This window comes from Astatotilapia calliptera, chromosome 6, assembly GCF_964374335.1.
Source record: "Astatotilapia calliptera chromosome 6, fAstCal68.1, whole genome shotgun sequence".
Classification (NCBI taxonomy): Eukaryota; Metazoa; Chordata; class Actinopteri; order Cichliformes; family Cichlidae; genus Astatotilapia; species Astatotilapia calliptera.
The window spans coordinates 3,584,746-3,598,241 of NC_137427.1; the positions used below are offsets into that span (position 1 = coordinate 3,584,746).

A 13,496-nucleotide genomic window follows, 5' to 3' on the forward strand; every position below is an offset into this window, starting at 1 on the left:
GACGTCATCACACTGGTTACCAGCGCATGTTTGATTTGGCAGACTTTATATTGGATGCCCTTCTTGACCCAAACAAAAGCATGAAATAACAAAAAAAAGGAAATAAGGACGACATAATCAGTGCAACACATATTGATAAAAACTGCAGTTTCTCTTGTGGCCACTCAAGACTGACTTCTAAAGTGAGTCACTCTCCATAGACTCCCTTGTTGAAATAGCCAACTTTAGAGCAAAAATTATCATGCTTACTGCTTGCTACACAAATTATTTTCCACTCCTTGATCAATTTATTCCTTAATGAGAACTGTTTAGGTATAAATATTACTATATTAATAATTATTAAGTAATATTACTATTACTCACCTGTTTAAACTTTATTAGCCACGTGTTTGTCTGAGTAACAGATAGGACACTAACTGTCTGCTAGGATTAACCTCAGCTAACTGAGCTCACCGAACTGGACATGTAGGCCATGTTGATTGCTGTAAGAGCTACTAGTATGGTCTGACTACTGTTTAGATTCCTAAGCTGTTATCTGCACAGACAAGTTAGTACGATGGCCACGGCGCATAAAAGTCTAGAATTTTGTTGTGCATGCTACTGTACATAGCACTAATTAGCGGGTATGTCCAGCAATAGACCCATAGAGTTGGTTAGCATTTGCTAACCAAACTAGCTAGCGTTAGCAGATAGCTCATCACCTTCTCAACTGAATAAAAGGGGGAAAAGCACATGTTGTTCTTTTATATTGTATCTAGAACTGATGAAAACACTTGAAATATGTTTTTATGAACTGTAATAAATTTACTACGGTGGGAACAGTGATGGCCCTCTCTCTAAAATAATGCTGCTCTGCTCAGAGATGCACAGACTGAGAATAAATATTAGCTTTCCCACAAACAAGGCACCCTGGCCTTTTGACATCATGTCAAATCAGAAAATTAAAAAATAAGCATGAGAAACAATCAAGGAAAACATTGGTATTTTTTTCCACACATTCTTTTTTATTTGTAAATCATAAAAATGAAATTTTTTTATATATAAAACATACACATCATTTGAGCCACATCTGTTATACAAACAAGAAATGTTGCAGTGAATGCTTTACTTTTTTCTGATTTTCTTGTTTCAGTGGAACACAGAAGTTGTAAACAATCAGCAATTTTTTCTCCTGTTAATACTGACAAGGAAAAAAACCCTAAATAAATAAGGAAAAAAACAGCTTCACTGGACAATGAAAAGAAATCTGGAGTGAGGCGGGACTGAGCATGGCGGGCCGGGCACAGACGCCGAGTTCGAAGCACAGAGAAGTGTTCAGACGAGGACTTTCAGACCCATCGCCGTCCCACAGCACGGTCCCCTCGTCACCTAAAGTACTAATCGCTCCTTATTATAAGACTTGGCCCCTTTTCTCAGTGAACCAAATGAAAACCCCGGGCATAGTGCTGAGTATTTACAGGGTGCGACTTTCTGTGCATCTGAGTTTATTCTCCGTGTCGTCTGAAATCATTATGTTGAAACATAATTCATATTTTCATAGATCTGATTTGTACATATTTATTCATACATCGTCCCAGCCCCTCGGAGGTATACTATGATGTGGAATAACAGTAAGAGGGGCTGCGAGGTCTGCTCAGTACAGTACAGTACATCTTCCAGAGACATCAATGTAATCTTGGGATTCGGTTTGAGAGACATTCAGCACCGGACTGAAGGACGTGGACTGGACTGCAGTGGATTTGGATGTCTTTGCGTAATGGGAATGGCTTCAGTTTCTTGGTTTTATCTCTTTAATATTCAAGTACGAGCAAACTGTACAACTGCATGCAACATACAAGCGGCCCTACAGTATGTGGAGCTAACACGCGTATCTAGATTTTTTTTGTTTGTTTGTTTGTTTACAAAAATGTGCATGCAGCTTGGAACGGGTTCCAAAGTCATGCTGCCCCTCCCCCCTCCGGGTGGGAGGAGCCTGCAGGCCGGACGGAGGATGAGCGTTGGCGTCCCGACGGATCGATCTGATTGGCCCACATTCACCGAGATGCACGAGGAAAAAACTGTGACAATATTTGTTGTTCTGTTTGCCTCCGAACGTCGAGACGAAACGATGAAGAGAACCGGTGACGGGAGGATTGCTGCTTTTTGTCCTTTTTTTTGTTTTTGATTTTTTTAGCTATGTATTATTATTTTTTTCTTCAAAACGTTAAACTTTTTGTTGTAAAAAAATCAAGCTCTTGTGCTTGTGTTTAAATTTAAAAAGAAAAAAATGTTGAACTAAAGATTGGATAAAAACCTTTAACATGCCGGGAGGGAGGGAATGTGCCTCCCAAAAAATGTGAAAAATTAGACGCCCCTGTCTCGCTCTCACATAGGTGAACAAAGATTTACGTTTTCTTTTTTTTACATTGACATTGTACCCTTGTGATATTTCAAAGTGACATAAATTTTACTTATTGGTCAACCTCCTGGGAGGCCTAATATACAACTATACAAAGACGACTGGCCTGCACGCTTGCCAGCAAAACAACGCTAATCTCACATGTAAAAATCTAACCTGTTCCCCGCCCTCTTCCTGCATTACACTTGCAGACATTTAATAGCTTCTTTTTTTTTTTAATCTCTTGTATTTTATTTTTACTCTCCATGCACACACCAGACTGACAACATTATCATGAGCATTTTTAAAAACATCTTGTGCCAGTAGTAACGAAGGGAAAGAAATGAACAACAAAGCAAACACGCTGAAACGGTGCGGCTTCAGAGCAGCCATGGTAAACATATTGAAAAGAGGATCTTTCCACAGAGAGGGGGGGACCAGTAATGCGGCTCCGAGGTCTAGGCACCAGAAGAAGGCCCTGTGCTTCCAGACTGAGCACCCCGTCCCCCACACACGGCGGGGACGGGAATACCAGCAGTCTGTTGGGGTTCTGGAGGAGGCCACTGCAGGGAGCGCAGCGCCGCCTGCAGGAGCGGAGGGTGATTACCTCTTGTCTCGAGTCCATACATTCCGATGCTTTACATACATTTCTTTGCTATTGTTGATTCGGTTAAAAGCCACCCTGCTTCGTTTGGATTCTCTGGTACTGTCTAGACAGCTGCTGCACGGCTTCTTCAGCACACACAGAGAAAACACAGAGACTTTTCCTCGAATGGACATGAAACACTGAAATGCGACGCTCCCTACGACAGACAAAATTAACCGCGGCAGGAGTGATTGTCAGATTTCAACAAAGCTTTCTCGTGTTTCTGATTGTTGTTGTTCTACATTTCTGCCGTTAGTATTTCATTTCTCTCCGAGTTTTAGTTTTAGTTTTTTCTCGGTGGTGTAGAGCTGTTTGTCCACTAAGATCGGACCCCGGGCGGTCCGGACGAGCTGTCGAGAGACGACTGAGAAGCTCGTCGCGTCAGGGAGGCGAGTGTCGGATCCACCAGAGAGGATGGTGGGAACAGCTTGTACCAACCGATGACTGTGCTTGATAAGTCCAGCTCCTCCAATAAGATTTGTGCAACTCCCATGAAGCTTTTATGGTCCATGCGGCCATAGTCTCCCCATACAATCACCTGAAGGAAAAAATAATTTCACGTTGTCATGTTGCTCTGCTCGATTTCCGTCAGCATGAAGTAGGAGGGGGGGAAGCATTTAACTTTGTGATGAAGGGAAATAAATCTCCTGCTCACCTGTAACACTTTCCCCTGCGGGCTCTCCTCAAATAGCAGTGCTTGCTGGTACAGTGGGTCAAGTGTTTTCCGTGCAATCTTGGTTTTCTTTTTGGCTACGTACGCTCCATTATTCAGCAGATAGACTTTGACATATGGAGCTGACGGCAGAAACAGAGCAATAAAAAAAGCCATTAGTGGGAACACTATCGGCTCTCAGGGCTGGTTGTACGAACGCAAAGAACAGGTGAGCTTGAGTCGAGTGTATATACTGGATTATAATAACATGTGTGTGAGTGATGGAGGGATTAGTTGGTCTGTGGCGGCTTCAGTCAGGTTGGGCGCTTACCAGGGAGAGATTTGGATCCTGGCTTCTGTACAAGTCCTCGTGCTCTGATCACCTCCACCTCCAGCTGACCCTTTTTCTCCATCATACCGATCTGGATATCACCTAAAAAACACAGCACAAAAAATAAGAAAACAAAGAGCTCAACACCAACATCTACTACCGACAGGAGCGCAGACTTAATGCATAGGTAACACTCTCAGCCTGGCACAATTAAATTGATCATCATCAACAATAACAATAAAAAAGAACAAGATTAAGTACAAATAATCATAAGAAACAATAAAAATATAAAATTAATAGTTATAAGAACATGAAAACAGTCTCTCTTTCTCCCTCCCTATGTCCTGATTGTCGTGTGCACTCATGTGCTGAACATTGCTGCATTGTCCTACTGGAGGACTTAAATGCTCACATGGGCAATGACAGAATGATCTAGAGGAGTGTGAATGGGAGGGACTGGCTGCACCGCAGTTTCTCCAAATTGAACACGATGTTCAAGCATGAGGGTGTCCAAAAGTCCACGTGGCACCAGGACACCCTGCGTCGCAGGTCAGTGATTCATTTTTGCACTTCACCACCTGTTGGTGAGTTGCATCAGGTGGCAATGGAAGATGTTGGACAGTGAGGGTGAACTTGGCAAAGGCCAGAGTGTCAAGCTCTTCAGCTCTCACTTTGAGCAAAACTTTAACAGCATTCTGTGGAAAGCGGACCCTAGTGTGGCGGTAATCCCTGAATCAGATGAACAGCAGAGGTTAAAGGAGCCATCAAGCAGTGGGAGGGATTCTATCAAGCATGGTGAGCAGAGGCAGCTGACAGGTACCAACAGGCCAAGTGGATTGCAGCTCTTGCAGTACCAAAAAACTCAGGTATGGGAGGAGCTCAGCGAGGCCATTGAGCAGGACTTTTAGTCGACCTTGAAGGAAGTCCGGCAAATCGTCAGGTGACTCGAGTGGCGTGGACAGCTCCCTGCAAACACTTTTTATAGCAGGGATGCAACGCTGCTGACCTCAACTCAGGACATAGTTTGGTGGTGTGAGGAATACATCAAGGATCTTCTCAGCCCCACTGACAGACCTTCTGCAGTGGACACAGTGAATGGGGCGAATGAGATTTTCCCTGAATTTCTCAAGGCTATGTGGCCTGAGGATCTCGTGCTTGATTTTCGTAGATGATGTAGCTCCGCTGGCTTTATCAAGCAGTGACCTCCAACTTGCACTGGAGCAGTCTGTGGCCCAGTGTGAAATGAACCACGACATGCTGGAAAGATCACATTTCTCGGCTGACTCGGGAACGTCTTCCCACCTGAAGAAGTGGAGGAGAGGCTGGGAAGATGGAAGACTGGGATTGTCTGCTTAGATTGATGCCTCACGACCAAGAGAAGAGGATGAATGGCACAATCAACATTTAAAATAAAATACCAGAAATATCCAAAATATGTCAGAGAAATTCATGCTAGAAATACTCAAGACACACAAAAATACAAAGTAGCAAAAACATTACAATACTAATAATGATTTCTGACATTTTCTGATTCATTGTTAAATGCAAAAAAACCTTTACAACATCTATCCATGCATGCACAAATAAAGCTTTAAAAAATACCCCAAATAATTCAAAAGAAGAGAGAAGAGGTTTTGTACCGATGGCAGGAGTAGCCAGTGTTTGTCTTCCCACTAACTGAGCTGGTCCGAGTCCATCCAGGAAGTCACTGAATTGACTGCTGGCACCTAGATTCACTCCAGAAAAGATCAAGCTACCACAGAAAACACAAAACAGCCCATTATTAACTCTAAAAATCACCAACCTATATACAAATGTGTCATCAGTCTTGCTGATGGCCCCACTCAGTCAGCACATGTGGTGGATTCACTTTGCTGCCTCCAGGAGAATTTCACTTGCACTCATTATTTATAACAAGAAAAAATATCTACGTGATTGTCCAAGCGACAGAAAACACCCGGTCTTAATTTGACTCTGTCTGAGTTTTGGTTTTATCGTCGCCTCACACTCTCCACGCTGACTCATTTTTAAACTGCGTGCTCGTTATATTAGACTGTGTTTACTCTCAGTCGGCCAACACATACAGAAATACCCGCAGGCGGGAATGGATGTCTCCCTCAGAACATGCTGACATGCAGTCATTACTGTCACTCTAACTCATTTCATTCAGTACGTCTTTGTGACACAGAGAGTGCAGATGACGAGTAGCAGAGGGACGGGTTTACTGACTTCCCCTCAGAGTTGCAGCTGTTCATGCTGCCGTTGTTGGACTCTCTGCTGGGCTGCCGGCTCATGTTCCTCGTCAGCTCCACGGCCATGCCGGTCTCCGTGCTCCTCTGGATCGACGCTCCTTTCTCCTTCTTACTCTTCCCCTCTGGAGGTAAACGAGAGCGAGAGGAAGAATCATCAAGCAGACAATATTTTGATAACAGACTCCAGTGAAGGAATGGCTCTTTTCTTTAAAACCGATACCACAGGAAAGTTGTTAGGCTGAAGCTATAGATACTTACAACAATTAGGAGTTATACATTCCCCTCCCACAATTAAAACATGAACAAAGCAGAGGATATTTTTATTTATATGGCACCACTGCACGTTTTATATTGTTCATGGTTTGCGTTTGCAGATGGCCCCGCCCCTCTCTGAGCTTGGTTCTGTTGGAGGTCTCTTCCTGTTAAAAGGGAGTTCTTCCTTCCCGCTGTTGCCACGTGTTGCTCATATGGGGACATTTGATCATATTTGTTTCTATAACTAATATTGCAGTGTCTTTGACCTACAATATATACAAATAAAACTGAATTAAGAAGCACATGGTTAGGATGGATGGATTTGTGTCATTTGGCTTTAGGTATCATCTGCATAGCAATGAAAATGTATCCAGTGCTCTGTAACACTATTGAGGGGAAACATGTATAATGTAAAAATAGTGGTCCAAACATTGAGATCTGTGGAACGCTCCTCGTTTAAATCAACAAAACTAAATTTATGAGATATGTAGGATTCAAACAAAAACACCAGTGGTGCGTCTGAGTTTGTAATTTCGGATCAGTTGTGTGTGCTGTACTGAGGACGAGCAGGACAAGCACAGAGAGGAGTCCACTGTCAACGGCCATAAAACGATGATTTGTAACCTTCACTAGCTGTTTTAATGCTCCTCTAGATCATCATCCAGCTGCTTGACAACTACTCCTTTTCAAACAAATAATGGAATGATATTTTGTAATGATTGTGAAGGCACATGTTTGAAATGTTTGAAATAAAAATGAACTGAACTGAACTGAACTCTTTGGAGAATCTTTGAAATAAAAAGAAGGTTAGAAATTGGCCTATAATTAGCCAGATGGAGACAGATGGATCAAATAAGAGCTTTTTAGGTAATGGTTTAATTATAGTGCTCCTTAAAAACACAACACAACAAATGCACATCAAAATGACGTGAGAAAAGTTTGGAGACATTATCTTAATGTTTTTAAGTATAGATCGCATCCAAATATCCGGAGACTCAGACTCAGTTCACGCTTTACACGAACATTTTAAGCCTTGAAAGAAATGTGCAGTCGTGCACTGCTCTTGCCTTTGTAAAGAAAACTGTAACTTGTTCTTGAAAGGTGCTACTGTTTTTAAATAAAGATATTATTATTCTTGGTAGTCCCTTATCATGAGTGATTACTCAAATGACCCCACAAAGTGATTCATCTAGAAGGTGGAAAATCCCAGAGTATCAGGATTCACACAAAGATTTTGCTGTTGTGGTTTTGGAGTTTGGTCTAACTTAGAATAATGTTTCTGCATTTTCAGAGGACAGAGTTCACTCAGTGGCCTAAACAGTAAACCATTCATATGTTAGACAAAGCTGAATATCACAAGATAGCCCACAGATCCAGTTCAGGACTGTTTGATCTCGCTGTCTGAACCACGGTCAAAGTTGCGCCCATGTTCTGTAGAATCTGTTCACCAGCAGTAAACAGGAAATTGTTGGGCAGAAAAACAGCCAAAAAACCCCACTGTGTGGCATCTCGGACAGGGGCGCGTCTGCCTTCTGACTCATGATGTTGGAAAACAACATTTCTGAGCCTCCCTTTATCCTGTGTCTAAAACCTCACAGTAAATAGTTTAGAAAATACAAGTGAGCCTCTCTTACCTGCATTCGGCATCATCCATCATGACCAAGAGAGACTTTTTTACATTAGGCTGATGTTCGTCCTTTCTCTACTTCCTCTCTCCCCTCTCTACATCAGTGGCAGTGGGCGAGCGACCCCCTGAAGGCCTAATATTCTCTAATAGCTTTTTATGCCCTCTACAATGAAGAGAAGTACAGCATTTGGCTTTCATCGTACATGCCCCGGTGGTGGAAGTGGATGCTGGGCTCGGACGAGCCACACTCTGTTGTGTGACCGCGAGCCGAGCTGTGGTTGTTTGTCTTTATGACGAGCGCTGGGCCAGCGACAGCAGTAGAAGTTTGTCTTTTACAGAACAAAAGGACACTTTCAATTTGCGGTGCTTGGGTACAGTCTGTACCTCGGGACAAAATGCAATGAATATTTCTGTATGGATGTGGTTGTTATTAGCTTAGCTGTAGCTTAAGGGTTCAAACCTGCATTCTCTAAGTCGAAGTGATCGCACACAGTAGTTTAACGGTGCAGCTGCTGTTTTAACCATATTTTCTTTAGAGAAAACCAACAAGAGAAATCACCTAGACTCCTGGGTTTGGTTAAATTAGATAATGTAATCAAGGTTTGCACTTTGCATGTCCTTTTGTAGGCAAAAATGAAGAATCTGGAAAAGTATAGAGTCATATGACTAAAACTTTTGGGGATCCCCAGACCTCTGCCTCCCTGCCCCCCAGCTCTTTTGGAAGGACACCGAGGCGTTTCCACCCACTAAGAGAATCCACACAGCACCGAAGCCCTGTGGCCCCTCCTGCAGGCAGCAGGCCCACAAGAGAGCGGGCCTGTGTAGCTCTTTTGGGAAGAGCCCAATAAATAATGACATAGAAGTCACAATCCAGCATGCACAGCATTCAGTTTGTCAGTGAGCAGCTCAACGTTAAAATCTCACAGCATAACTGCCCCCACAGGGACTTGTATTTAGAAGAACAAACTACTTTTCTTCACATTTAGCAGCTCAAAGAAAGAAGTAGGGGTGCAACGATACACAAAATTCACGGTTCGGTTCGATACTTTGGTGTCACGGTTTGATATTTTTTCGATACAAAAAAAATGTTCATGCATTTTTAATTTGTCATTTATTAAAATTATAAATATATATTTTAACTCAAAAGTACAGTTTTTAAATTTAACCCTAACCCTTGTGCGTGTTTTTTATTTTGACAGCGAATGCGCACCTGCGGACCACTTATGTGCAGCCCTGGTTATTTAGCTCGTCATATTGCAGCCACAGAAATTCTTTTGTCCATGAAACCATAAAGCTGCACTTTCTTTTTGCCTTATAGTCTGATTTGTCATAACTTCTCCGTTTTGTGGTAAGCTTTTCTTTGGCTGTCACTTCTTCACCCTGACCTGTCTTATTTGGCTCAGCAGAACTGAAATGCTTTTACACACTCACTCACATAACGCTCAGCGATTCTCTGCGCGATCAACCTCTCACATGTTTAAGCTGCGGGAGATTTCACTTGTCATGTTTGCGTAGTAAGCTAACGATTAATAAGACGATGTCAGAGGAATTGGTGCGCAAATTATCATCACTCACAGATCAGTGCTGTCGCTCTCTATACACAGTTCGGGGATTGCAAAGTGAAAGCAAAAAAACAAGCGCAAATTCAAACGCGACTTCAATATGTCACATATTGACAGTGGCTCACCGATGCCAATGACATAATTACCCAGCTACATTTCTGAAAGAATGCAAAAGCATTGACATATATTTTTCCTTCTTACAATAGCCCGACGGGCAGGGCAGAGATAGATTTTGGTAGCCCGACTGAAAAAATCGCTAGCCCCTGGATGTCAGGCTAGCGATATTGCAAGCCCTGTATCTGATTGAGGAATCACTCATCTTTGGAAAAGAGAGTTTATTACAGAGAAATGTCTCTTTCCAAAATAAAAGCTATACTATCCGCTTCTTCTGGGCTATATTCTCAGCAGCATAAGGAGAATCATGTGCTAACAGCTGTCTAAATGACTCGGCTAAAGTTGGTAGCATGCTTGTTGTTTTTGTCTTTGCACTAGGATGATGTCGGTGTAAATGTGCAGTCATATTCGTTGTGTTCCCGCTAGTGCTTTCAGGTTAATCTCGTTGAAATGACCTTAACGCCACAACACGGCAAATCTCCGTTAACGAGCTACCACCGATCGCCCCTTGCATGGGGCTAGACGGCCAACACGTTAACGAGCTAACTGCGCTAACACACTAGTTCCCACCCATGTAATTGAGCATTGCATGGCACATCCAACATACTGTTTTACTTTAGTCCATGACTCGCTTACCTTCAGGGTCATACGTCACATGAAAACCAAAATAATTCCAAACGCCAGATCTGAATGAGGGTGGGGGAGGTGCCCTGCGCTCTTCCTTCTGACGATGCTGTCTGTGTGGAGCACTCAGTGGATCTGCGCTCGACAGTGCAGCCTAGGCGGAGTAGTCGAAGGCAGAGCGCTCAACACAGACAGCATCGTCAGAAGGAAAGTTGATAAAATAAATTACAAATGTTGTATTGTTCGATACATATGCGTACCGAACCGAAAGCACTGTATCGAACGGTTCAATATCGATACGAATATCGTTGCACCCCTAGAAAGAAGGTATGAAGGAATCTGAGTAGTTTGCTTCTCATGCATCTATTATGCATGAGAAGCATGACAGTGCTGACCTGAGGACAATAAAATAAATTCACTTGAGAAAAATGAACCGTGTGATTCTTCCAAGGTGAGCACGGGTTTTTTAACTGGACTCAAATAATCTTGACAAAGATTTTAATGTTGCAAAGTTTGTGTCTGTCCTTCATATACAACCCACTGAACCAGCACAAGAAGGAAAATATTAAAGGAAACACTGAAAGACTTCAGCTTCTGCAACAAGTCGATTCTTTGTTGTCCTCGTTGAACCACTAACTGTGTGTTTGTGTCACTGTCCTGGAGTTTTGTGTTTTAGAATCACTAAAAATCCTCTGTTTTGGTTTTAGTTGTGACTTTTATTGTTTAGAATTATTGGTGTATTGCTTTCAGGTTTTTGAGCTCTTATTACCTCTGTAATGTGGTTTCTGTTAGTGTTTGAATTGTTTCTGTTCTTAACGTTTGTGCTAAAGTTGGTCTAACCACCCCGGTGTCCTTTGGCATCTTAAGTCTCCGTTTCCTGTTTTATTTTGGTAGCTGGTTGCTACTTGTGTTTTGTATTTAATTTTACTTGCCTTGTTGTTTTAATTACTTTCAGCTCTGTCCAGTTTGCTTGGTTACCTCTGGAGTGAGTATTTACTCTTTTGGTACTCTACACCTATAAAATTAAAGGCGTCTTTTCAGTTTCTTTGAGTCTGTCTGCGTTTGGGTTTTGTCTCCACGCTTTTTGATTGCTTGCATCAAATTCACTAATTCCTTAGTTTAAGTCAAATTAAAGGCAAGAAGTTTGTCACTTGACAAATGCAGGCAAAGCACCAATGTGCTCTGACTTTCAGCCCAGTGTCATCAGAAAACTTGACCAGAAATCTGCCCCACTGAGAATTCGTGCAGCTGTCTGTGCACATGATAAAAAGCAGAGGAGAACGACTTAGCCTTGTGGGGAGCCAGAGTTTGAGATAATAGGATTGGGCATGCAGGCATTTCCAAAAGCCCACTGAACTCTGTCAGTTAAAAAAAATGAAAAGCAACAATAAATGTGATCGGGTAATGTCGGGACTGCATCTCATTGAACGTGGAAGAAAAATCTGCAAATAAACCTCCCATGTAAGATTTTGGTTTTCAAGATTCTTATATGCGCTGTCTAGAATGAAGAGCTTTGCCCACTAGACAAGCAAACCGCAGTGAATCTAGTTTATCACCAATTAAGCACACGTCATGTTTTCAAAGATTTTCACGACAAAGGATGTAAGTGCAGCTGGTCTGAACTGGTTACTTCGGATTTTGGAACAGGCATTACAGTTGATGTTTTCCATATACTGGATATGTTGCCACCCTCTGCACACCTCTGAGAAAGTGCAGAAAGGATCTCAGTGAGCTGATTAGCACAGTAATGCAGTGTGTGTCCACAGAGCCAGCGGGCTTTCTCATATTAACCCTCTTCAATCAGGTTGGGACTTCTTGCATTATTAAAATATCATTTTGAGGCGTGAGAGATTTCCTCGCTCATTAACATTCCTCAAGAAGTCAGATCTTGCAGATTACATCATGCATTTAATTAAACTTTACATATTGTACCTTTAATGGAAAAAAGAATGCAGGTTAGCAGAGGATGGAATCAGATTAGAGAAAGCTTTTGGAAAGTGACATACAGCAGATGGATGTTATGGATGTTAGGTATCTCCACCCTCTTTTCTAAATATTGTCATGTCTGCTTCCAAAAAACTAACATGGTCCAAAATCTTTAGTTTTAAGTTTTTTTTTAAAATACAGTCCTATGAAATTCCAGCAAATCCCTGAAACCGCCGACTCACCGGGGCCGCTGATCTGCGACGTGCTGCGGCTGCGACGGTTGCCAACGATGGCCACCACCCGCGCGCTGAGGCTGGAGCGTCTCTTCTTGCTGCCGCTGCCCACCGTGCCCAGCGCCGTGTCTGATTGGCTGCCGTCTGTGCGCTCCTGGGTGTAGATCTCTCCGCTCACGCTGGAACTCTTCAGCATGCTGCGGCCCATGGACGCTCGCATCTGCCGACTGGAGAGAGAAGGCGAAGCGTGACTTTGTGACCTGGTGTGTTTGATAGATGTTGTTATTAAGCTCTCTTTTACTTCAAGTGTACTGTACCTTTACTGTGGCACAACAACAAAAACAGCATGACTGATGGGAGGTGGGGATGACGAACATTGCTGAGGGAGCGTGTTTAATAAAAGAGCATCAAATAAAAGTCTGGAGTCCCAAAGAAAAGAAATGCAGTATAATCATCAACGTGTCACATGAGTCAAAACTCAAGCTTTACAAGCCAAACTTGACATCTTACAGTTTTAATGTCATTAAACATGTCGTTTAGCCTCATGTCTGCTCTGTTGACCAATCTGAGCACATTAAAATTAAGTTTTAAGACTAAAACTTAATTTCCAATTATAGTTTCAGTTAATTGTTTTTTTCTCCTGTCTAGTTTTTATTTGTCACATTTTTCCTTGTAAGTTAACTATAATAGGCTTTTAAGTGACATCTACATTCCTAATCATTTGACTCATATAAAGGAACTATATGTTTGGCCCTTTATGTTTTCTTCCCTATTTAGACACTTCTGAAATAATCGAAGCCAAATCATAAGTGGTTGGTAACAGAGCTGTGCTGTGAAACCCTCAAAAAAAGAGAATAAAAATGAAGTAGAATGTTCCAGCAGTTTATAGCTGAGCAT

At 42.3% G+C, this 13,496-nt stretch overlaps 1 protein-coding gene across 20 annotated transcripts in view; it reads right to left on the minus strand.

Annotated features, from left to right (window-relative positions):
* Positions 1 to 983: 983 nt before the first annotated feature.
* Positions 984 to 13,496, minus strand: part of rims1b (regulating synaptic membrane exocytosis 1b) — a 94,452-nt gene continuing 81,939 nt past the window's right edge. For 19 of the 20 annotated variants that reach the window (XM_080302648.1, XM_080302644.1, XM_080302651.1 and 16 more), the window contains 6 exons: positions 12,609 to 12,826; positions 6,236 to 6,380; positions 5,647 to 5,759; positions 4,007 to 4,108; positions 3,679 to 3,818; positions 984 to 3,561 (listed from right to left, as the gene is read on the minus strand). In XM_080302648.1, the coding sequence (XP_080158774.1) occupies positions 3,343 to 3,561; positions 3,679 to 3,818; positions 4,007 to 4,108; positions 5,647 to 5,759; positions 6,236 to 6,380; positions 12,609 to 12,826 (937 nt within the window). In that variant the 3' untranslated portion in view covers positions 984 to 3,342. The remainder of the gene's footprint in view (positions 3,562 to 3,678; positions 3,819 to 4,006; positions 4,109 to 5,646; positions 5,760 to 6,235; positions 6,381 to 12,608; positions 12,827 to 13,496) is intronic. The other variant, XM_080302652.1, reaches the window with a different exon arrangement.